At 38.9% G+C, this 23,453-nt stretch overlaps 1 protein-coding gene across 1 annotated transcript in view; it reads left to right on the top strand.

Moving 5' to 3' along the window:
- The window catches only part of LOC107703045 (E3 ubiquitin-protein ligase UBR4-like), a 58,278-nt gene that overhangs the window by 20,367 nt on the left and 14,458 nt on the right, over positions 1-23,453 (top strand). The window contains exons 34-76 of the mRNA XM_016505538.1: positions 511-574; positions 653-844; positions 929-999; positions 1,092-1,239; positions 3,784-4,017; positions 4,105-4,275; positions 4,352-4,534; positions 4,623-4,781; positions 4,917-5,069; positions 5,594-5,821; positions 5,939-6,096; positions 6,211-6,382; positions 7,375-7,576; positions 7,666-7,829; positions 7,932-8,148; positions 8,456-8,672; positions 9,415-9,478; positions 11,271-11,405; positions 11,508-11,682; positions 11,765-11,905; positions 12,007-12,128; positions 12,214-12,325; positions 12,427-12,557; positions 13,939-14,116; positions 14,626-14,730; positions 15,738-15,875; positions 15,982-16,150; positions 16,235-16,439; positions 16,528-16,641; positions 18,005-18,214; positions 18,302-18,451; positions 18,540-18,767; positions 18,853-18,931; positions 19,474-19,692; positions 19,787-19,955; positions 20,070-20,214; positions 20,753-20,838; positions 20,938-21,025; positions 21,116-21,309; positions 21,403-21,642; positions 21,736-21,874; positions 22,073-22,198; positions 22,300-22,428. Coding sequence (XP_016361024.1) covers positions 511-574; positions 653-844; positions 929-999; positions 1,092-1,239; positions 3,784-4,017; positions 4,105-4,275; positions 4,352-4,534; positions 4,623-4,781; positions 4,917-5,069; positions 5,594-5,821; positions 5,939-6,096; positions 6,211-6,382; positions 7,375-7,576; positions 7,666-7,829; positions 7,932-8,148; positions 8,456-8,672; positions 9,415-9,478; positions 11,271-11,405; positions 11,508-11,682; positions 11,765-11,905; positions 12,007-12,128; positions 12,214-12,325; positions 12,427-12,557; positions 13,939-14,116; positions 14,626-14,730; positions 15,738-15,875; positions 15,982-16,150; positions 16,235-16,439; positions 16,528-16,641; positions 18,005-18,214; positions 18,302-18,451; positions 18,540-18,767; positions 18,853-18,931; positions 19,474-19,692; positions 19,787-19,955; positions 20,070-20,214; positions 20,753-20,838; positions 20,938-21,025; positions 21,116-21,309; positions 21,403-21,642; positions 21,736-21,874; positions 22,073-22,198; positions 22,300-22,428 — 6,724 coding nt within the window. The remainder of the gene's footprint in view (positions 1-510; positions 575-652; positions 845-928; positions 1,000-1,091; positions 1,240-3,783; positions 4,018-4,104; positions 4,276-4,351; positions 4,535-4,622; positions 4,782-4,916; positions 5,070-5,593; positions 5,822-5,938; positions 6,097-6,210; positions 6,383-7,374; positions 7,577-7,665; positions 7,830-7,931; positions 8,149-8,455; positions 8,673-9,414; positions 9,479-11,270; positions 11,406-11,507; positions 11,683-11,764; positions 11,906-12,006; positions 12,129-12,213; positions 12,326-12,426; positions 12,558-13,938; positions 14,117-14,625; positions 14,731-15,737; positions 15,876-15,981; positions 16,151-16,234; positions 16,440-16,527; positions 16,642-18,004; positions 18,215-18,301; positions 18,452-18,539; positions 18,768-18,852; positions 18,932-19,473; positions 19,693-19,786; positions 19,956-20,069; positions 20,215-20,752; positions 20,839-20,937; positions 21,026-21,115; positions 21,310-21,402; positions 21,643-21,735; positions 21,875-22,072; positions 22,199-22,299; positions 22,429-23,453) is intronic.

Raw genomic sequence — 23,453 nt, 5'->3', positions numbered from 1 at the left:
ATATATTTAAACAAATATAATAATAATCATAATAATAACTATTATTTAGAAATGATATATTTTAAATGTTAAAAATTCTGAAAACAAATTATATATAAAAACAGAATAATAATGAATATTTTAAAATAGTATTATATTAATTTTAAATTGTTATATTAATATTATAAAAAATATTAGTATTATGTAAAATATTTTACTTTACATTTAAATAATAATAATAGTAAATAAATAAGTATAAGGTGTGTTTCAGTATAAGATACAATTTAGATTTAACAAATATACTTGCATTTAAATGACAGCATTTTATCAAACACGCTTTTGAAGTGCGTGTTCCCTAGAAGGGAGTGCTTTCTATTTTTTCCTAGAAGAGAATAAAAGGCAAAGAATATAAAAGTTTTGACCTAAAAACTACCGCACACAGACTGAAGCCACAAAATCTCTACCTTGATTTTATGGGGTCTTTTACCTCAAATTTAATCTAAACCTGACCTTTTCATCTTTTTCTTTCAGTAAAAAATACTTGTATCAGAAGAATGTTGTGGAAAAAGTTACAGCCAATGTGTCACAAGGCAAGGTAGGTGTTAAGTCCATTTTGATGGTAACCATTTGCACATATTTGTGTCGGACCTTAAGTGAACACTCTTGTGTGCAGCATGCCAGCATGCTGGAGTGTGGCTGCCACATCATTTCCTACCTGGCAGATGTGATGAACGCTTTGAGGCAGAGCGGTGGCCAGGGCTCATCCCAGCTTCTGATGGAGGGAGAGGAGAAGGCGATTGAAGTTGACTCTGACTGGGTGGAGGAGCTGGCCGTAGAGGAGGAAGACTCGCAGGCCGAAGATTCGGTCAGAAGACAGTCTGCTCACTGTGCCTTAGATTTAAATATTGCTTCAATTTTTCCAATCATATCTGAGTTTCTTGTGTTTTAGGATGAGGATTCACTCTGCAATAAGCTGTGCACCTTCACCATCACACAAAAGGAGTTCATGAACCAGCACTGGTAATGGATCGACTCGGCATTCCTTTGCTATGCAACAGAAGCGTTCAGAAGCTGTGCTGTGGGTCTTTAATCTCCTGCTCTTCCCCATACAGGTATCACTGTCACACCTGTAAGATGGTGGATGGGGTAGGTGTGTGCACAGTGTGTGCCAAGGTCTGTCACAAAGACCATGAGATCTCCTATGCCAAATACGGCTCTTTCTTCTGTGACTGCGGTGCCAAGGAGGATGGCAGCTGCCAGGTGAGACCGAATACTTCAGGTCATCATGGGAAAAGAGCAACTGCGGTAACTTTGGCTTGCAAATCATTTATCTTTGACTGCCATTAGCTCATTTCAGACCTCCCTCAATTCATCAGGGTTTGCAACATTTAATCTTTTGGTTTTTTGATAATTAAGCAAGTTTATTCTCTACAGTTTGGTAGTATATTACTTCAGATGAATTCAGTCCATTTCATTGTTGTTAAAGGAATAGTTCACCCCCCAAAAATTAACATTTACTTGTGTTGTTTCAGACCCACAGGAAGAGTTGTTTTGCAGCTGTTTCCAAAGTAATAATGGCTGTTAAACTTCATAAAAGACAAAAAAAAAAAACAAGTAGTGCAAAGAACTACTGAATGAAGACTAGCATTATATCACACAAGCTGTAACAATTAAAAAGAAGTTAAATAATAATGTCATAATTTCAGATTCTATTGAATTAATATTCAGTTCATTTACTGATCAAGAATGCAATATTTAAGTCTACAACTTCTTGTGTGCAACTCTGTTATTGCATGATTTTAGATTATTACAACAACAACAAATATAGCATTCCTTAAAATTTCTCAACACATTAGTCTTTTTGTACTGCATGGATGAAAGAAAAGTAAATAGTTCATCCCCGTTACAACCCCTTTTTTTCCAAAAACTACAAACAAACATTTGATCCAAAAGTAGCATAGGCTTAAGTAAGTTTAACTTCGACTAAATTTGCAACCTTTTTTGATAGCTTATCAAATATATATACTAATGTTTAAAGGTTTGAGTCTATGATATTTTTTAATGCTTTTTAAAGACATCTGTTATGTTCAGAAAGGCTGCATCTGTTTGATCAAAAATACAGTGAAAACTAACATTTGTGAAATATTATTACATTTAAAAAATGCTTTTCTATGTTAATATATTTTAGTATTTTAATATATTTTCAGCAGCCATTACTGCAGTCTTCAATGTCACATAATCCTCCTGAAATCCTTCAGAAATCAATTTCTTAAAAAATAATCTTACTGAGTCTAGGGTTGGGCGGTATGGCAAAAAATTTTAATCTCTTTTTCTTTTTTCAGAACATTTGACCAAGTCTCGATTTTTAACTAGTCAACTTGAAAATGTAACTACAACATGATTCAAGATTTTATGACTCAAGAAAATTCTATTCCATGTGCACCACACATGAAGTTGTCAACAAGATGTAAATGTTAAATAAATCATTAGTTAAATATCTTTGCAGAAAAAATGCATGAACTACAACTACATCTTGGACAAACTTATCTTATACATATTATATGTTAAGAAATAATAGCCTACGAGAAAAATGCTTTAAAAAAATCTCAAAAGTCAACGTATCAGAATGACTGAAGGTATAACAACAGGTGGGAAAAGGTATAACACCAGTAGACTATTATTAACTATAAATGTTCTGTAAAAACAACAGCAGCTTTCAGCTTGCCACCATGATGCAAACATAAAATATATGACATACAGTAGTAGTTACAGGTTTTTTTATTCGCTTACGCTGCTTTTCCTTTGTTTTTTTCTATGTAAACATGGACGTGTTTGACTGTTGCGCTCGCGTCGCTTGCATGAAACGGCATTCTAAAAACGCGGCACTCAAGTTAAAAGAAGTTCACTCCCATCTTGCATGTTTTTCCTATTCCACTGCCCGCGTCGCATCTTTGTCAACACAAAAGTGCATTCTGTATGAATGGCGCTTAGCGCTATGAGCACGTCACACGTGAGCGGTTAATCACGTGTGCCGACATGCGGTTGGATCGTTCTTTTCTCTATACTGTTATCATTGGCATATTGTCAAAGTGTCTAATTCTAACATTTGGTAATATTTCTATTCCAAATCGCGATTCCTCGATTTCTAAAAATTAAATCGTGGCAAAACTTTAAATTCTAATTAATCGGTCAAATAGGAAAAATCGCCCAGCCCTAACTGACTCTAAACTTTTGAATGCTAGTCTGTTTATTTATGTATTTATAAATTATGCAAGTTTTATTCAATGTTTATTTCCAGAAAATTGTGAAATTTGCCGATCTGGGTTTCAAATTGTATTTAGATTGGTAAAATGGCTGCAAAAATTGCAAACCCTCATAGAAAATTAATTTAAAAAATAAAACCACTTCTATAAAAAGTAGACTGAATTAAATACTTCATTTTTAGTTTTAGTTTAATTTAATGCCTTGTTTGTGAAAAAGTATGGAACAGCATGAGGCTGAGTAAATGTAACAATTGTAATGTTTGGGTGAACTGTTCCTTTAATCTTCAATATAGTTGTAGTATTTCCTTAAGATTTTCGCTTGATTTTATAATTAAAAAGATTTTCAGTTGATCATTTCAACATTTAAGCCATATCCACTCATGCATGTCTCCTTGATGGAAACACAAAGCATGTAACAATCAAATTTGATCCCCTTTTCCCTGTGGTTCCCCCTCCTGGCATAAACATCCTTTGTAATTAAGTCTGAGTAATGAAATGTATCCCACATCCCTGATCTTGGGTCTGTATCCTTGTTTTACAGGCTCTAGTGAAAAGAAGTCCCAGCAGTGGAATGAGCTCCACCATGAAGGAGTCCTCGGCGTTCCAGAGCGAGCTGCGCATGCCGGAGAGCGCCATCCGTCACCAGAGCTCTTCACCCGCGGACAAGGGAAAAGTCACCATCTGTGATGGCAAGAGCAGTGACCAAGACAAACCTAAGAAGAGCAGCGTGTGTAAAAACATTGAGGGCTGCAGAGAGGATCTGCTTATCCAAGTGGTATGAGAATTTCTTCGCTCTTCATTCTCTGAATCTGTTTTGATATTAGAAGTGCATCTGACTCACTGCAATCATTATTTTTCGCAGGCGAGCTCCTCCACAGCAGCCCTGGTGCTGGAGTTGCTCATTTTCCTAATGGACGCCATTCAGACCAATTTCCAGCAGGCATCGGCGGTGGGCAGCAGCAGCCGGGCTCAGCACGCTCTCAATGAATTACACACTCAAGACAAGACGGTTGAGATGACAGATCAGCTCATGGTATGAACCAAACACCTGAAGACTAATTCTAACACACACATCGATACTTGACACTAAACTTGTTTTTATCCTCCAGGTTCCCACACTGGGCTCACAAGAGGGTGCTTTTGAGAATGTCAGGATGAACTACAGTGGAGATCAAGGACAGACCATTCGTCAGCTCATCAGCGCCCATGTGCTGCGTCGGGTGGCCATGTGTGTGCTGTCGTCCCCTCACGGACGCAGACAACACCTTGCTGTCAGCCATGAGAAGGGCAAGGTAATCCAGAAATCCCGGACACGAGTTTGTGTCTTCACTACTTCGTGTTTAATTGTGACTACATGGAGGCTGGCTATATTTTTTGCAGATCACAGTTCTGCAGTTGTCTGCGCTGTTGAAGCAGGCTGACTCCAGTAAGAGGAAACTGACTCTGACTCGCCTGGCTTCCGCTCCAGTCCCCTTCACAGTGCTTAGTCTCACAGGAAACCCCTGTAATGAGGACTATCTGGCAGTGTGTGGACTCAAGGTAACAACCGCTGACAAAACTATGAAGGAATTATTTCAGAGTTTCCGCTGAATAATTTCACTGGGAGATTTAGGAATTATTTCACAGGTTTGTTTCCACTGACTTTTGTCTTGTTTCTCTGTCTCACATCTACAGGACTGCCACGTTCTGACATTCAGCAGCACAGGCTCCGTCTCAGATCACTTAGTCCTGCATCCTCAACTTGCCACTGGAAACTTCATCATCAAGGCCATATGGCTTCCTGGATCACAGACTGAATTGGCTATCATCACTGCTGATTTTGTCAAGGTGAGTAATTGTACTTGTTATGGAACTGCTTATATATATTGGCCTGGCCAAAATTTGGCCAATAATCATCTGTTCTCGTGCATATAAACGACCAATTAGTTTGTAAACAAAATATATATTCAAAAAATTAAAAATATGTTTGGGCTTAGTAATATTTTTTTAAAAGTCTCTCTTGTTCAGCAAAGCTGCATTTATTTGGTCGAAAAAATAGTAAGAACATTATCATTGTTAAATATTATTACAATTTAAATTTTTAAGTTTTCTGTTGGCAGTGCGTCGACATATAATGCCGTAGTGTTGCGGGCGTCCTGAGTTCGAATCCCGGCTTGAGGACCTTTCCCGATCCCACCCCCTTCTCTCTCTCCCACTTCACTTCCTGTCTAGTCTACACTACCCGATCTTAATAAAGGCAAAATGCCAAAAAAACAAATCTTTATCCTCAAAAGTGACACAAATTTGCCTATATAGTCATGTGTCATCAGTTCTATAAAAAGTAATGTCCCGTAAATCACTATTTTTTGCAGATTTATGACTTATCTGTGGATGCCCTGAGCCCCATGTACTACTTCCTGCTACCAAGTTCAAAGATCAGAGATGCCACATTCCTGTTCAACGAGGAGGGCAAAAACATCATCGTGATCATGTCCTCAGCGGGCTACATGTACACCCAGGTGATGGATGAGTCCAGCAGTGCCCAGCACGGCCCTTTCTACGTCACCAATGTTTTGGAGATCAGCCACGAGGATCTGAAGGTTTTACAATGTTATATTTTCCTATATAGTCAGATAGACAGCAATAAGTTAACCAAGTGGATTCAGAATGCGTTGAGTGTGACCGCATGCTGAGTTTGTTGTGTGTTTGCTTCGCAGGACAGTAATGGCCAGGTGGCTGGAGGCGGAGTCTCTGTGTATTACTCCCACGTCCTGCAGATGCTCTTCTTCAGCTACAGTCAGGGCAAGTCATTCGCTGCCACAGTGAGCTGCAGCAACATGGAAACACGGAGACTCTTTACCATCAGTGTCAAAGGGTAGGATTCCCCTTCTAAATTTGTACAGAAAAGTTCAATCTTAAAATTAGATTGTAGCACTCTTTCTCTCAAGTGTTTAGTTTTTCTCTATTGTTTGTTCTCTTGCACATGCAGATCTAATGGAGGTAGTAAGACGTCTCCAGCTCTCTGTCAGTGGTCAGAAGTCATGAACCACCCAGGCTTGGTGTGCTGTGTCCAGCAGACCACAGGAATCCCGCTGGTCATCATGGTAAAACCAGACACGTTCCTCATCCAGGAGATCAAAACCCTGCCTGCAAAAGCTAAGGTCAGTTCCTAGAATTTCCTAGTATAGAATATATATTGTGAAACTTTGAATATTTTATTGTAAAAAACAAAACAAAAACGGATTGATTTCTGTGATAAGTGTGAATCATTTAATGTAACATCTGTTGTTTTGTATTTTTGTTCCCCCCTGCCCACCACTTCTGAGGCTGCACTAATGTTTTTGCTCACTTCCTGTGGCTAGCATATGCTCACTAATTAATTGCTATTAATAATGTTAAATGTGATTAATCACATTTAACTTTAAATATAATATCACAGCCTTGGAAATGTTATAAAATTATGCATTAAAAAAGTACAAATAATAAATATTTAATAATAATTAAAAAAAGATTTGTGTAGAGATTAGTTTGCATTACTGGTGCATTTTGATGATTATTGATTGCCAGAAATTGAGATTAAAAGCATATTGACACTGAATTTTTATTATCTATCTATATTAAAATTATTGTCTGTTTTAAAAGTACAAATAATAAATATTTAATAACAATTAAAAAGATTAGTGTTGAGATTAGTTTGCATTACTGGTGCATTTTGATGATTATTGAATGCCAGAAATTGATTAAATGCATGTTGACACTGAATTATTATTATCAGTCTATATTAAAATTGCATTCCTAGTTTCCATAGTTACCTGAGTCCCAAATTGGACATACCGAATAGAACATTCCAGTATCACACACAAGTTAATGAATATCCACTGCTGTGCTCCTCATACCAGAGTCCAATATCTATTAAACATGGCTAAAGTTCTCTTAGGAAATTGTTACTCAGCAAACACTTTCAAAGAAATGTCTACGTAAACCCTGAATTACACAACATGAAAATACCCAAAGAAGGCTGCTTGGCATTAAAATCACCCAACCAAATTTAGTACCAATACCAGGGTACCAGAGGCTGGAATGGGCAAAATTGTGTACAATAAATCCTAATAGGGTGCAAACACAAATAAACAATTCTCTCTCTTCCCCTAAGATTCAGGACATGGTTGCAATCCGTCACACAGCAAGCAACGAGCAGCAGCGCACCACCATGATACTGCTGTGTGAAGATGGCAGTCTCCGTATATACATGGCCAACGTGGAGAACACGTCCTATTGGCTCCAGCCCTCCCTTCAGCCTAGCAGTGTGATCAGCATCATGAAACCCGTCCGCAAACGCAAGACAGCCACGGCCAGTGAGTCACGCCACATTTGCTCTGACTAATGACATTGTTTAGTGTTGTTTAGAGAGATTTATGTTGCATTTTGTGTTTTTCCTCATCAGCCACACGCACATCCAGCCAAGTTACTTTCCCTGTGGACTTCTTCGAGCACAATCAGCAGCTGACAGAGGTGGAGTTTGGAGGCAATGACTTGCTGCAGGTCTACAACGGCCAACAGATCAAACACCGTCTAAATTCTACAGGGATGTATGTGGCTAACACCAAGGTAACAAACGGGATTCCAGCTACAGTATCATTTAGAAATTATCATTAATAGGTCGCTAAGACATTCTCACTTTGAGTCATTTATGTTGGTTCCTGTCAACAGCCTGGAGGTTTCACAGTGGAAGTAGTGAACAATAACAACTCAATGGTGATGACAGGAATGAGGGTGCAGGTGGGCACTCAGGCCATTGAGCGAGCTCCCTCTTACATTGAAATCTTTGGGCGCACCATGCAGCTCAACTTGACACGTTCCCGCTGGTTTGACTTCCCTTTCACTCGCGAGGAAGCCCTACAGGCAGACAAGAAGCTCTCCATTTTCAGTAAGAGCCCAACAGACAAAACAAAAAGAAAAATAATTACATTATTAGATTAAATTAGATTAAAAAATACAATTACATGATTAAAAAAAAAAAATCTGAATATTATATTGTTAAATAAAATTATAAGTGTGCCATAATAAAAAAAATATAAAAAAAAAACACTTTTAATATATTTATATATGTAATTTATATAAATGACCGATTGCAATTTTTAATCAACTTTTGTTTTTAAAATTGAATTCCATGCATTTAAGCTTTTAACATTAGTGGTGATTATAATTAATAATTCTGATGTTTTTTGTTTCAGTTGGTGCTTCAGTCGACCCAGCAGGTGTCACCATGCTGGACTCCATTAAGATTTATGGCAAAACCAAAGAGCAGTTCGGATGGCCAGATGAGCCCCCAGAGGACTTCCCCTCAGCTGCAGTCAACAACGTGTGCAGCCCCAACCTAAATCAGGGTAATGGCACCGGAGACAGTGACATCACCAGCCCCATCACTACAAGCGGCACTGTACTGGAGAGGTATACTTTTCTCCTAAGTCTGGGTGCTCTGATTTCAACCTATTAATTAATATGATTTCCTGTAGAGAAAATGTATTCTATCTCTGTCTTCATTTCACTTAATTCACTGCATTTAATCTGTATTATTGTCTCAAGAGTGCCCGTAATTGATGTCAATTGACGTAACTGAAACAAAGAGCAGGGGAGAGAGAAGGGAGTGGGGGAGGGGGTGTGCGTGATGTGTCCAGTGCATGGCTGCCATCATAATGACCTCGTGCTCGCATGCTTACGTTTCCTGTGTTTGACATACAAATCATTTTTACGCATTTCTTTTCTGTGATCCTCACACATTTTTCTTTTTCTTTGCTCCCTAAAAAATAAAAAAAAGTTGTGAAACTGAGTCCTTATCAGCCTTGGACCGGTTAGTAACCGCCCTTTCTCTGCTTGTGTGCATGGTGGTTTGCTCGTGTGTGTGTGCGTGTGTGTGTGTGTGTGTGAGAGACAGCAGTCAGACTGAGCTTGCTCTGGTGTAGATCATGCAGGACAATTACAGCATTTATAAAGACATTAGTAAAGGTGTATTAGTAATATTTACAATTAGTAATAGGTGTTTTACTTTAATGCTTTTAACGTTTGATAGTGTGTTATGGTTTGAATATGGCAATGTTTGAGAGTGATGTAGAATTGGATTATGTTGGTGTGGACTGCTATCATTTTAATATTATGCATCGTTTTCCCTATCTAACTGTTGTCTGATCTCTAGGTTGGTGGTCAGCTCACTGGAAGCTCTAGAGAGCTGCTTTGCTGTGGGTTCCCCCAATGAAAAGGTGAGGAAATCTTGTTCTCTTTGTGATTAGGGATATCAAAAGTACCAGTACCAGGTGATCCAAAGTTAGAATACATGTTTAAAATGATGTACGCTCACATAAGATCCAGCCACCAGCCGAACCTGCACAGCCGAATCATCAGAAGTTCTGCAGGTATTGTGAAGAAACAAGCGAGGATAATAGCGAAAATGGCAGATCATGGAAATAAATGTTATGTTCCAGGCTGTGCAGGGATGTGTTGGTGTCTGTATTCAGAAAGGCACGGAAAACAAATAACGTTCTAATAAAATAACGCGAGTCACTAAAGGGACATGGTTAGCTGCTTGCTAGTGGTAGCCTGTTACAGGACATAAGATTTCACTTACCACATAAACAGAGTAAGGAGAGATGACTGAGGATGATGGTGAATGATTTACAGATCCTGAGCACCACTGACAAGCATCTGATCTTGTAAAATATGTGTTAAGTACTGCCGCTGTAGTTTACACAGAGCACGTGCGATCACAAATCTCGAAAGTAAAAAGCGATCGTTCATTCGAATATATTAATAGCGGCTCCCTGATGCCCGCATTTTATATACAGTATAATTACCCAACGATATAACTGCGAGAGAGAGTATTGAAATATATATTTTCCCTGTGTTTCCTTCATGCTGTGTGAGCTACTGAAATGATCCGCACTGTGAAACAGCCAATCAGAGCAGAGCTCAACATTGAGCTGCACTGTGAAACAGCCAATCAGAGCAGAGCTCAACATTATTATTCATGACCCTTCCAAATAAGGTAAAAACAGGCCATTTCATTCTAGGGACAAATCCTAGGGTTGTAAATGGACATGTAAAACCATTTCTGGAGATTTTTTGCCCTTACCTAAGCCACATACCTTCTATGTAGATATCAGAGAACAATTTAAAATATTGTATCAATGCATTCTATGGCACCTTTGAAATATTGGTTTTGTGGTAACTTAAAGGGGTCATATGGCGCGATTTCATGTTTTCCTTTCACAAAGATTAAAGTCTCAAACCCAAAGAGATATTCTTTCTAAAAGTTAAGACTCATCCACGCCCTCCTAAAACACCTCATTCAAACACGCCCCCACAAATCTATGTCACTGTGTGGGAAGATTTGCATAACATCGCCCAAATGTATACAGTAATATGGTAAGGGGCGTAACATTTCCGTCACACGCTTGAGGGATTCGGCCAATGACAACGCACTGGATAGCTGGCCAATCAGCTTTTCAGAACGATGAGCTTTGTAAAAATCAACGCGTTTTAGAAAGGTGGGGCAGAGAGGAGCACGGTATTTGGAAAATAATGTGTTTTGTTTTTTACCTTAAACCACGTTAAACATTTCGTTACACCAAATACACAAAAAGTGTTCTTTTTAGCAACGTCATATGACTCCTTTAAAGCCACTGTTATTTTAGTATAACAGTAATTATTAATATTTTGAATTGGCTTCTTTAAATTATTAATTGAATAAAAAAATTATTTATATTATTTTAAATTCTATTTAGTTTTTTCACATTTAAAAAAAAAAAATGTTATTTCATTTTCTAATTTCATTTATTTTTATTTCAGTTTTAGTACTTTTAGTACTTCTAGTTCTTATTACAATTTAGTACTTTTTAGTTCAGTTTTTCATTTTATGTTTATTTATTTTATATTTTATTTCAGTTAACAGAAACTATTTTTAATAGTTTTAATGCAAGATTACAGCACTGCTTTTTGCTGGGTGTTCAGATGGTTTTCATTTGCTTGTGATTTTTCCATACCTACAATCTATAGGAGAAAAATAAAGCTGCTGCTCTAGAGTTGGCCACTCTCCTCCTGTCCATCCCCACTCCTGCTGGAGTACAGCAGCAGACCAAAAGCCTTCTGGCTAGCCTGCACACCAGCCGCACAGCCTACCACAACCACAAGGTACAAGCATGATCGCTGCTGATCAGAACTTTATCCGGTGTTAGACATGAATCACCATATCGTTAAGCTCTGCTTTCTAACTGGTGCTTAATCTGTGTTTAGGATCAGTCTCTGCTTAGCAACGCAGTACAGTGTCTGAACAGCTGCAGTAAAGAAGGAAAGGAGCTGGACCCTGATGTGTTCCAGAGACTGGTGATCACAGCCCGCTCCATCGCCATCATGAGACCCAACAATCTTGTGCACTTCACCGAGTCCAGACTTCCTCAGTCAGACACTGGTACACCCATTGAACCTCTTAGACGTTCATCTTGTTGTCCTTTTATGTGCCTTTTCATAAAGTCAGTGTTTTTTCTCTTCAGATGTAGGTGATGATGGGAAGGATGGACTGAAACAAGCTGATACCGAGAGCTGTAGCTTCATCATGCAGCTGGTCACTAACTTCTGGAAGCTTCATGCTCTCAAACCAAAGAATGCTTTTTTGGCTCCCGCCTGTTTGCCAGGTACATAGTCACACAGTGGTATTTATTGATTTTAGACACACATGGGAGTTCATTGATTTATTGTTTTAGGAATCTGACACATTTTTACGTTTTTCATTTAGGTCTAACTCACATTGAAGCCACAGTCAATGCACTGGTTGATATCATCCACGGTTACTGCACTTGTGAGCTGGATTACATCAATGTGGCATCTAAAATCTACATGCAGATGCTGCTCTGCCCTGTACGTGTTCTATTGTCGTTCTTCTCCATAATCCATACATTGAGAACAATTAATATTGCAATTCTTACATCTTTCTCATCTACAGGACATCTCTGTGAGCTTTGCTTGCAAACAAACTCTGATTAGAGTTTTGAGACCCAGAAACAAACGCAGGCATGTGACCTTGCCTTCTCCTCCACGGTCCAACACGCCCATGGGTATGAGCTGTGCCTTTCAGCTTTGTGACTTGTGAATCATACAAACACCTCACAATGAATCAGCCCCAAAAATAATGTGTTGCTGTGCTTTCATGTCCTAGGAGATAAAGATGACGACGATGATGATGATGCTGATGAGAAGATGCAGCCCTCCAACATGACGGGAGGGCAAAGCGGCAGGCAGGAGAGTCAAGAACAAAGCGAGGTGGACCACGGAGACTTTGAGATGGTGGTGAGTTTGGCAACCACTATGAGTCCAGCTGTTGGACACTTAGAAGTGTTAATATGACAATGATTAGACTGTGATATGTATGTATGCAAGCAAACTAACATGTACTGAATCGATAATTAAAAAAAAATGTAAGGAAAGTTTTTGGGCAATAATAATGATCATCTTTAAATTATGCAAGGTCATCTAATTATATAATAATATACCACGTAATGAACAAATAATCATCACAAGTCAAGGTGTGTTAAAGTTTTTTCATATTCCAGAATGTGCACAATTAATCAGGAAGAAAACAACAGCAATCAACTAACTTTGCCCAAATGGATTCATCAAGTAAACGGAGAACACTAAAAAGTCTAATTCATGCTTTTAAATGCCCCCCAAAAAGTTTCCAAAACATCTGTTTTGAACACTGTAATGAAATATTTGAGATGGAGGTAGTTGCTTTAAAGTAAGTCTTTGTCCAAAGTCCAAACTACTGCAGACCTGCCAACCTGTACGCATTTTGCGTAGCGGGTATGCATTTTGACCTTAAAGTACGCTGGTACGATTTGTCACTCTAAACTATGCAAAAACCCGGTGACCTGTCCACGCGCAGTAAACAAGCAACAGAAAAAGATGAGGAGTTCAACCAATCAGAGCGTTTTCCGTGTTTTTTTATTTCTCTCCAAACTGGCTCCGTTTGTGTGTCCGTGAGTCGTGCGCTGAGATGAGGAAACACGTGTATGGTATTTCCTGGAGTCATGAGCTCTATTTCTTGGCTGATGCATATGTGGACTTTCTGCGCAGGGGCGCCCTCTAGTATCCAGTATGAATGAAACAGACATTACATGTGTTCATAGCACTAAATAATGGCCAATCTATAAAAATAATACTTCTCTCAAAATAAATTTAAGGTAGACATGTGATAATCCATGTTTTTCTACAGTGTACAACAATGTACTGGAGTTTTTTTTTTTTAAATAGCATTTCAAATCGCTAAAAAGAACTCTGTTGTGCCAAACCATCAGAACCAAACTGAAAGCTGCGTTTAAAAAACTGAGGTATTTATTGAACCCTGCGCTAACTGTATTGTTGCATTCCTACTGTTTACTCTAAAATACTGTAATAATACTGTATAACAGGAATATCACAAACTGAGTGCAGAGTCTTGAGTACTAACCTATGAAAAATATTTAACATGAAGTCTAGCATTTTGCACATTGTGCAATTACGATTTTGACATTAGCCATCAAGGAGCTTCAAGTAATGTAGGAATAGGCTATATGACCCCCCGGTAACACTGATGGTACTCAAAAAATTTTTCAAAGGTTGGCAGGTCTGCTACTGTATGTAAAGAAGGCGGTTGTTATGTAATCCTCTCCTCTCTGTGTTTGATCTGCAGTCTGAGTCTATGGTCCTGGAGACGGCTGAGAATGTGAACAATGGAAACCCCTCTCCTCTTGAAGCTCTGCTAGCAGGGGCGGAGGGCTTCCCACCCATGCTGGACATCCCTCCAGACGCTGATGATGAGACCATGGTGGAGCTGGCTATAGCTCTCAGTCTGCAACAAGACCAGCAAGGTCACTGTTTACACTTTTCTGTCCTCTGATGAAATGGACGCTGCTGGTCAAATGTTTGGAATTAGTACTTTTTATTTTATTTTTTTAAGTGTCTTATGCACACCAAAGCTGCATTTATTTGATCAAAAACAGTGATATTGTGAAATATTATTATATATCTATAATATATTTAATTATTATATTATTATATATTTATATTTATAATATATTTTAAAACTTAATTTATTCCTGTGATGGCAAAACTGAGTTTTCTGAAGTCGCTACAGTTTTGCCATCACAGGAAAAAATACATTTTAAAACATATTAAAATGGGAACTGTTCTTTGTAATCATATTTTACAATATTACTGTTTTACTGTATTCAGCAAATAAATGCGGTCTTGTTGAACATTAGAGACTTAAAAAAAAAGAAAAAAAGAAAGCATTAAAAATCGTAATTGTTCCAAACTTTTGACTGGTAGTGCATATGGTCATTCCTTGTCTAATGTGGAGTGTATGTTATCTCTGCAGGCAGCAGCAGCAGTGCTTTGGGCCTACAGAGTCTGGGCCTATCTGGTCAGGCCCCAAGCTCCTCATCCCTGGACGCAGGAACCCTTTCAGACACCACTGCATCAGGTAACTGCACCCATCTCTCCACAAGACACTCTTTCAGTCAGGGTGGACAATCTGACAATTTTATATTGTGGTCTTTTATGCCCTTGTAATAATATAATAATAAAACTACAGCAATGACTGCCTGCTAGATGGCTGTGCTGGCTGGCCAATTTATACCATATGTCTGTATCATGTGTCTTAAATTCGTTGTGACACATTTGAAAAACATTTTAGCGTGAGCTAGCAGCAGAGCTGTGTGACAAATCAAATGTTTCGTTCTGTTTTGATTTCAAATGGAGCGGAACATGAACAAGCAAAGTATATTTGAGGTTTCAGGTGCATGCCTAAATGGTCAAATATACACAAAAAATATCTCAATGTCCATCTCAAGTATTTACATTAAGTCAGTCAGTTATGTCGCAAGTGAACATAAACGGTTGGAAAAGAAATGCGTCAGTATATTAGATCTGTGCATTCAGTCTACTGAAATACCTGCTGCTGTCTCTGTCATTAATGTTAATCAAACAAAAGAGAGAAAATCATTCAGTGCTCTTGACTGAATAACTTTAGTAGCTTTAATAAGAATCCATTTAATTCATATAGTGAAGACTATGCAGTGATTTAAGTTTAACTTAGGTTTTAATGACCATTTTGACAGCTGATTGTTTAATGCAATACTGTGTTTTAAATTGTGCAAATTGATAAGTCCATAGGCTTGTTCCAGTCTGGATATTCTCAATAGTACATCTCAAAATTGGGAAGATTGTGATTCAGATCGTGATTGAGTTAAAAAAAAAAATTGTGATGATATTTTGGGAAGATTGTCCACCCCTACTTTCTGTCATGCTTACTGCATGCTCACCCAGCATTCCTCTTGTCATCCCTTCATGTCCCATTATTCCTTTCAATTACAATAATTTTCAAACATATGGCTGTTTTTCTATGTATATATTTGTGTGCACCTTTAGAAACCCCCCTTAGCAAAGCCTGCTGTTTTTTTCCTGTAACAGCTCTGGTTATGCTTTCAGCCCCAGCCTCGGATGATGAGGGGAGCACAGCGGCCACAGACGGCTCCACGCTGCGCACCTCTCCCGCCGAGCACGGGGGCAGCGTGGGCTCTGAGAGCGGCGGCAGCGCCATCGACTCTGTTGCAGGAGAACACAATGGTAAGACTGGATTTTTACTGTTTGTCTGATGTTTTTGAATGTAAATTATTTTGAAGTGGATTGTTTTGGAAAGTTTCATCAACTCAGGATGATGTGTGTGTTTCAGTGTCTGGCCGCAGCAGTGCTTATGGGGACACAACTGTTGAAGGACACCCTGCAGGGCCGGGCAGCGTGAGCTCCAGCACAGGAGCCATCAGCACCACCACGGCCCAGCATGAAGGAGATGGATCAGAGGGCGAAGGAGAGACAGAGGGCGACATCCACACCAGCAACAGGTCTGTCTACATGATGGAGCACTTGTTTCCTACTATAAACTAGAATAAAATGCCCTTTATGTACTGTCTCACTCCTTTCTCCAGGCTGCACATGGTGCGTTTGATGCTCTTAGAGCGTCTCTTGCAGCATCTGCCCCAGCTCCACACTGTAGGTGGAGTTCAGGCCATCCCCTACATGCAGATCATCCTCATGCTGACCACAGATTTGGATGGAGAGGACGAGAAAGACAAGGGAGCACTGGATGACCTTCTGGCCCAGCTCATCGCCGAGCTCAGCATGCATAAGAAGGTGAGACTACATTAAGAAAGAACTTTTTTCTTAATGCATTTGTCTTGTATGGAAACAGAATATGGATTGTGTCATTTTTGGTTTCCAGGATGTTTCAAAGAAGAATGAGCGCAACTCCATAAACGAGGTGCACCTGGTCATCATGAGGCTCCTCAGTGTCTTTATGTCCCGCACCAAGTCTGGCTCAAAATCCTCCTCTGAGGTAACTCTCAGCTTCAGTCTGGTAATACAGTGCTCAAAAGGTTTAAAAGGTTTAAATATTATTTTTTGAACCACAAATCCTGAGAATTAAACTTCGTTCCAAACTACCAGTCAAAAGATAAGACGAGTCAATAAGATTTTTCTCTCTCTTATGCTCACAAAGGCTGCATTTATTCGATTAAAAAACGCAGTAAAAATAGTAATATTGTGAAATTTTACAATTTAAAATAATAGTTTCGCATTTGAATATATTTTAAAGGGTAATATATTCCTGTGGTTGCAAAGCTGAATTTTCAGCATCATTACTCCAGTTTTCAGTGTCACACGATCCTTCAGAAATCATTGTAATATGCTGATTTGCTGCTCAAGAAACATTCCTTATTGTTATTATCAATGGTAAAATGGTTGTGCTGCTTAATATTTAACCTTCGGTTAATAGAACATTGGCAAATAATTTCATATTAGTTTAATGTATCCTTGCTGAATAAAAGCATTACTTTCTTTCTTTTAAAAAAATGATACTTCCTTTTTTAACATTTAACCGTTTTTAATTATTTGAGAAATAAAATGTAACTGTCATCTGTGGCCTTGGACCACAAAACCAGTCATAAGGGTACATTTTTCGAAATTGAGATTTATACATCGTCTGAAGCTTTCCATTGATGTATGGTTTGTTAGGATAGGACAATATTTGGCCGAGATACAACTATTTGAAAATCTGGAATCTGAGGGTGCAAAAAAATCCTAAAATGTAGAAAATCGCCTTTAAAGTTGTCCAAATGAAGTTCTTAGCAATGCATATTACTAATCAAAAATTCAGTTTTAATATAGTTATAGTAGGAAATTTACAAAATATCTTCATGGAACATGATCTTTACTTAATATCCTAATGATTTTTGGCATAAAAGAAAAATCAATAATTTTGACCCATACAATGTATTTTTGGCTATTGCTGCAAATATACCCCAGCGACTTAAGACTGGTTTTGTGGTCCAGGGTTACATTTATTTTCTTATATATTTTTAGGAAATGTATTATTGAAGTATACTTTTAAGAAATCTGCCAATAATTTACATTTGATAAAATGGTCAGCATTTAATATGTCCCTGACAACATTGATTGGCAGCCACACTATTTGATTGGAATTTGGCTTTCCTCCTCTTTTTTTTTTAATTTTATTATTATTTTTTTTTATACCTATTTGCATACTCCATTTTAGATTAGTCTTCCTGTCTTGAACATAAGCTTACATTAACACTGTTTTGCTTCAGGAAGTGTTTACATGTTTCTACCAGGTTCAGTTTGCAGAGCAGTGAATGTGAAAACCGTTAAATAATTCAGTTTCATCTCTGTTTTCTCGCCAGTCGTCTTCTCTCATCTCCAATGCAACAGCTACCGCTCTGCTCAGCATGGGAGCGATAGACTACTGCTTGCATGTGCTCAAATCCCTGCTGGAGTTCTGGAAGACTCAGCAGGGCGAGGAGGAGCCAACGGCCACCAGTCAGCTCCTAAAACCCCACACTTCCTCCTCACCCCCAGACATGAGCCCCTTCTTCCTGCGTCAGTATGTCAAGGTACAGGCTGGGTCTTAAAAATCTTGCTCTTGTGTATATGTATTGCATAAGAAAAATCATGATCTTTAAATTATGGGTGTTTCTCAGGGCCATGCTGCTGATGTGTTTGAAGCGTACTCTCAGCTTCTCACCGAGATGGTTCTCCGACTGCCATACCAGATCAAGAAAATCGCAGACGCCAACCCGCGCATCCCACCGCCAATCTTTGATCACTCCTGGTTCTATTTCCTGTCAGAGGTAATGCACGTAATTCACTTTTGGCCTGTGCTGGAGAGTTTTCAGTGAATAATTTAGCATGAATCAACTTTCTTCAATCATCTTCCAGTATCTGATGATCCAGCAGACGCCGTTTGTGAGGCGACAAGTGAGGAAGCTCCTGCTGTTCATCTGTGGCTCCAAAGAGAAGTACCGTCAACTCCGAGATCTCCACACGCTTGACTCCCACGTGCGGGGCATCAAGAAGCTTCTGGAGGAGCAGGGAATCTTCCTGAGGGGAGGAATCGTGACTGCGACATCTGGCTCTGCTCTACAGTATGACACACTCATCAGTTTGGTGAGTAAACAGGCTTGTGTGATGCCCTATGAATTTTACTCTTCTTTGAGTTCGGATTAGCATGAACTTTCTTCCTTTTACACAGATGGAGCACCTTAAAGCATGTGCTGAAATAGCCACTCAGAGAACGATCAACTGGCAGAAGTTCTGCATGAAGGATGACTGTAAGTGTACAATGTGGCCTACTTTTACATTTGTGACACTGGACAACAAAACCAGTCATAAGTAGCACGGGTATATTTGTAGCAATAGCCAAAAATACATCGTGTCAAAATTTTGTGTCAAAAGTCAAGATACTAAGTAAAGATCATGTTCCATGGAGAGATTTTGTAAATGTTCTACCGTAAATATCAAAAGTTAATTTTTGATTAGTAATATGCATTGATAAGAACTTCATATGGACAACTTTGAAGGCGATTTTTCTCAATATTTTGATTTTGTTGCACCCTCAGATTCCATATTTTCAAATGGTTGTATCTCGGCCAAATATTGTCCTATCCTAACGAACCATACATAAATGGAAAACTTATTTATTCAGAAAAAAATTACCCTTATGACTGGTTTTGTGGTCCAGCGTTACATTTATGCATTTGGCAGATGTTTTTATCCAAAGTGACTTGCATTTGCAGTTCTTGCTTTCCCTAGGATCGAACCCATGAGCTTGGCGTCACTTGTGGTACTAATCGAATTCTTTCACTCTATGTAGCGGTGTTGTACTTCCTGCTGCAAGTGAGTTTCCTGGTGGATGAGGGTGTTTCTCCGGTCCTGCTGCAGCTGCTCTCTTGTGCTTTATGTGGCAGTAAAGTCCTGGCGGCCTCCTCCTCTGGAGCTTCAGGTGGAGGTTCTGGAGGTTCATCTCAGCCCTCTCAGAGCAAATCATCCAGCAAGAAGAGCAAGAAAGAGGACAAGGAAAAAGACAAAGAAGGTCTGATGATCTTTGAGCAATACCCAACTATCATTAGGATTAATAATAATAATAAATGGCACTTTTTTCAATGTTCCTTTTGTGTTTTCTGCAGGAGATGGAGCTGGCAGTCAGGAAGATCAGCTGTGTACAGCTCTGGTCAGTCAGCTCAATAAATTTGCAGATAAGGAGACGCTTATTCAATTCTTGCGTTGCTTCCTGCTCGAGTCCAACTCTTCATCTGTGCGCTGGCAAGCCCACTGCCTCACACTGCATATCTACAGGTACTTAGATACTACATGCAAGCACCTTCCCTAAACACACTCTCTCATGTCTTGTGCTTTGAACGTGGTCCAGAAGTTCCATCATGTTAAATCAAATGAATATTTACCTTGCAGGAACTCAAACAAATCCCAGCAGGACTTGCTGCTTGACCTGATGTGGGCCATTTGGCCAGAACTACCAGCTTATGGTCGTAAAGCAGCTCAGTTTGTGGACCTACTTGGATACTTCTCGCTTAAAACACCTCAGACGGAAAAGAAGGTAGTGATACTCGAATATGTGATTCGGTATTAAATGACTGAGTAGAATTTGATTTATAATTTATGAACATACACTGCTGTTCAAAATTTTGGGGTCAGATTAGGATCGTATTTCTTAAAGATGTTTTTATGCTCACCAGGGCTGCATTTATTAAAAAACACAGTAAAAAGAGTGACATTGTGAAATATTACAATAACTGTTTTCTATTTGAATATATTTTATAATGTAATACTAAATTAAACAAACAGTTGTGCTTCTTAATATTTTTTTCAGGTTTCTTTGATTATAAAGTTCAAAAGAACTGCATTTATTTCAAATAGAAATGTTTCATAACATCGCAAATTTTTCATTTGATCAATGTAATGTGTCCTTGCTGAATGAAAGTATACATTTATTTCAAAAGAAAATAATGAAAAAAAAAATCTTACTAAACCCAAATTTTTGAGTGGTAGTGTAATAGGTTGGTCATTTATAAGATTTAAAATGTTAGTGTGAGTGTTTTGCCTTGCAGCTAATGTTTTGATTCTGTGTTTTCCAGCTGAAGGAATACTCTCAAAAGGCTGTAGAAATTTTGAGGGCACAGAACCACATCCTGACCAATCATCCCAACTCAAATATATACAAGTAAGTGTTCCCAGCATGCTCTCATTGGACTGGGGTATTTTGGGTCATGGATGCGATAACATCCCTTAATTTTTAATTTTTTCACACTTACCTTCTCAGCACCCTCTCTGGACTGGTGGAATTTGATGGATTTTACCTAGAGAGTGATCCTTGCTTGGTGTGCAACAATCCTGAAGTGCCCTTCTCTGTGAGTGATGTTCATGACATGTCACTTTTAATGGATGTTTTAGTTGCTATGGTTCTAAATGTTGGACTACTTTATTCCCTGTGTTCTTAGAACATCAAACTCTCATCTATCAAAGTGGACACGCGTTACACCACCACTCAGCAAGTGGTGAAGCTGATTGGCAGCCACACTATCAGCAAAGTCACTGTGAAGATTGGTGATCTTAAGAGAACCAAGATGGTTCGCACGATCAACCTTTACTACAACAACAGGACTGTACAAGCTATTGTAGAGCTGAAGAACAAGTGAGCATACTAATCAGACTCTTCAAATTTTTTGGAACAATGTTTGTAGACATTTGATGATAAATTGAGATAATTTGAAATTTGTGTTCGCAGACCTGCTCGCTGGCACAAAGCTAAGAAGGTGCAGTTGACCCCTGGCCAAACTGAAGTGAAGATTGACCTCCCTCTCCCCATTGTGGCCTCCAACCTGATGATCGAATTCTCTGATTTCTATGAGAACTACCAGGCGTCTACGGAGACCCTGCAGTGTCCTCGTTGCAGCGCCTCTGTCCCTGCCAATCCAGGAGTCTGTGGCAACTGTGGAGAGAATGTGTATCAGTGCCACAAGTGCAGGTATGCATGGTTTGAATATTGTACAAAGACCCAAGAAAACTGACAGAATTGCAGTAAAATTGAGGTTGGAATTGTCTGTTTTGAATTTTCCAGATCCATTAATTATGATGAGAAGGACCCATTCCTGTGCAATGCCTGTGGTTTCTGTAAATATGCACGCTTTGACTTCATGCTGTATGCAAAACCCTGCTGTGCTGTGGATCCTATAGAAAACGAAGAAGATAGGAAAAAGGTAGAGCAGGCATAAATATCTAATGTCCATTTATGTGCATTGTGTAATGTAAAACAGGAATGTGTACAGCTACAAACAAAAGACACAAACAGACCTGGTCAAGTGAGGAATAGTCTAAATTTAAACACATATGCCGAAATTGCATTGAAATTACAAGTCCACTTACTAAAACGTATGTTAATGATTTATCGTGTCCAGGCTGTTACCAACATCAACACTCTACTAGACAAGGCTGACCGTGTTTACCACCAGCTCATGGGTCACCGGCCGCAGCTGGAGAGTCTGCTGTCTAAAGTAAATGAGGCTGCACCTGAGAAACCACAGGTCAGTGTGTCAGCTTCTGCTTCAGACAAATCAATGACTTTTCTCTCTTGAATTACCCAAATGAGTTTTGGGTGTGTTCATGTTTTCATGGCTCTTCACAGGATGATACAGGAGCAGGCGCTGGTCTCGGCACCTCCACTGCCAGTGTCAATCGGTACATTCAGCAGCTGGCACAGGAATACAGCGGAGACTGCAAGACCTCATTCGATGAGCTCTCCAAAATCATCCAGGTTAGAGATAAATAGAGTATGGCGTTATTTTAATGACAAATGTCGAGAGCTCATTATTGTAGCGCGAAAGCACATTAATACAATGCGCGACCGCGAATCTCTCCGCGAGCGCGCGGATTTCCTTTACTCTCGCACAAAACCGGACGCGCGCGCTCAGATACACGCTGCTCTCGCCCAGAGAGAGTGCACGCACTTAAAATGTGTCTCCTCTCACTCAAACTGTGTCCTGCGCACTCTCAAATCTCTCTGTGCTCATGCGCTATAGATATGAATTATTTTCGCACCTGAATTAAACATTGTCAAAGGTTATCATTATGCACTTTTAAAAAGTAGTCTCAAAACAGATTTGTGCAGGGCCTTTCCTGCGCATTGTATTAATGTGCTTTCGCGCTACAATAATGCACTCTCGACATTTGTCATTAAAATAACGCCATAATAGAGCTGTTACTGTACCAGAATGGTAGTCGAGAACAATACCAGAGAATTTTCACAATTATTTTTTTTCAATTATGAAAAAAAAGTTTCTTTTTTTAATAGTGTTGATAATTATTTATTAATTATATAATTAGCTGTTTGTGTTTAGTGTTGATGATAATTTTACATTATAATTATAATGAAATATTAATGTTTTAATAATTAAAATATATTATTATTGCTATTTTATTTTCATAAAATTAGTGTTATTTTATTATCAATCTGTCTTAAGTGTTGATCATTTTTACATTATGTAATTTATTTATGCAGCTAGTGATAATTTTATATAATTATAAATAATTTAATTAATAAATGTGTGTTTAATAGATGGTTAAAAATGTTATTATTTAACTAATAAACCTCTGCTCACTCTAGCCCTCCGGCCGTTCCTCACTCTAGCCCCCGGCCTCTGCTCACTCCAGCCCTCCGGCCGTTCCTCACTCTAGCCCCCGGCCTCTGCACCCTCAAGGCCGCCGCCACTCACTCTAGGCCACCGTGTGTGACGCTGTGTTTCATTGTGAAAGCGAAACTACTTTGTTTGGTCTTCCAAA

This window comes from Sinocyclocheilus anshuiensis, unplaced genomic scaffold (genome assembly GCF_001515605.1).
Source record: "Sinocyclocheilus anshuiensis isolate Anshui unplaced genomic scaffold, SAMN03320099.WGS_v1.1 scaffold883, whole genome shotgun sequence".
NCBI classification, from domain to species: domain Eukaryota; kingdom Metazoa; phylum Chordata; class Actinopteri; order Cypriniformes; family Cyprinidae; genus Sinocyclocheilus; species Sinocyclocheilus anshuiensis.
Note: the sequence above shows the minus strand (reverse complement) of the source record. Positions and strands in the feature narration are given on the sequence as shown.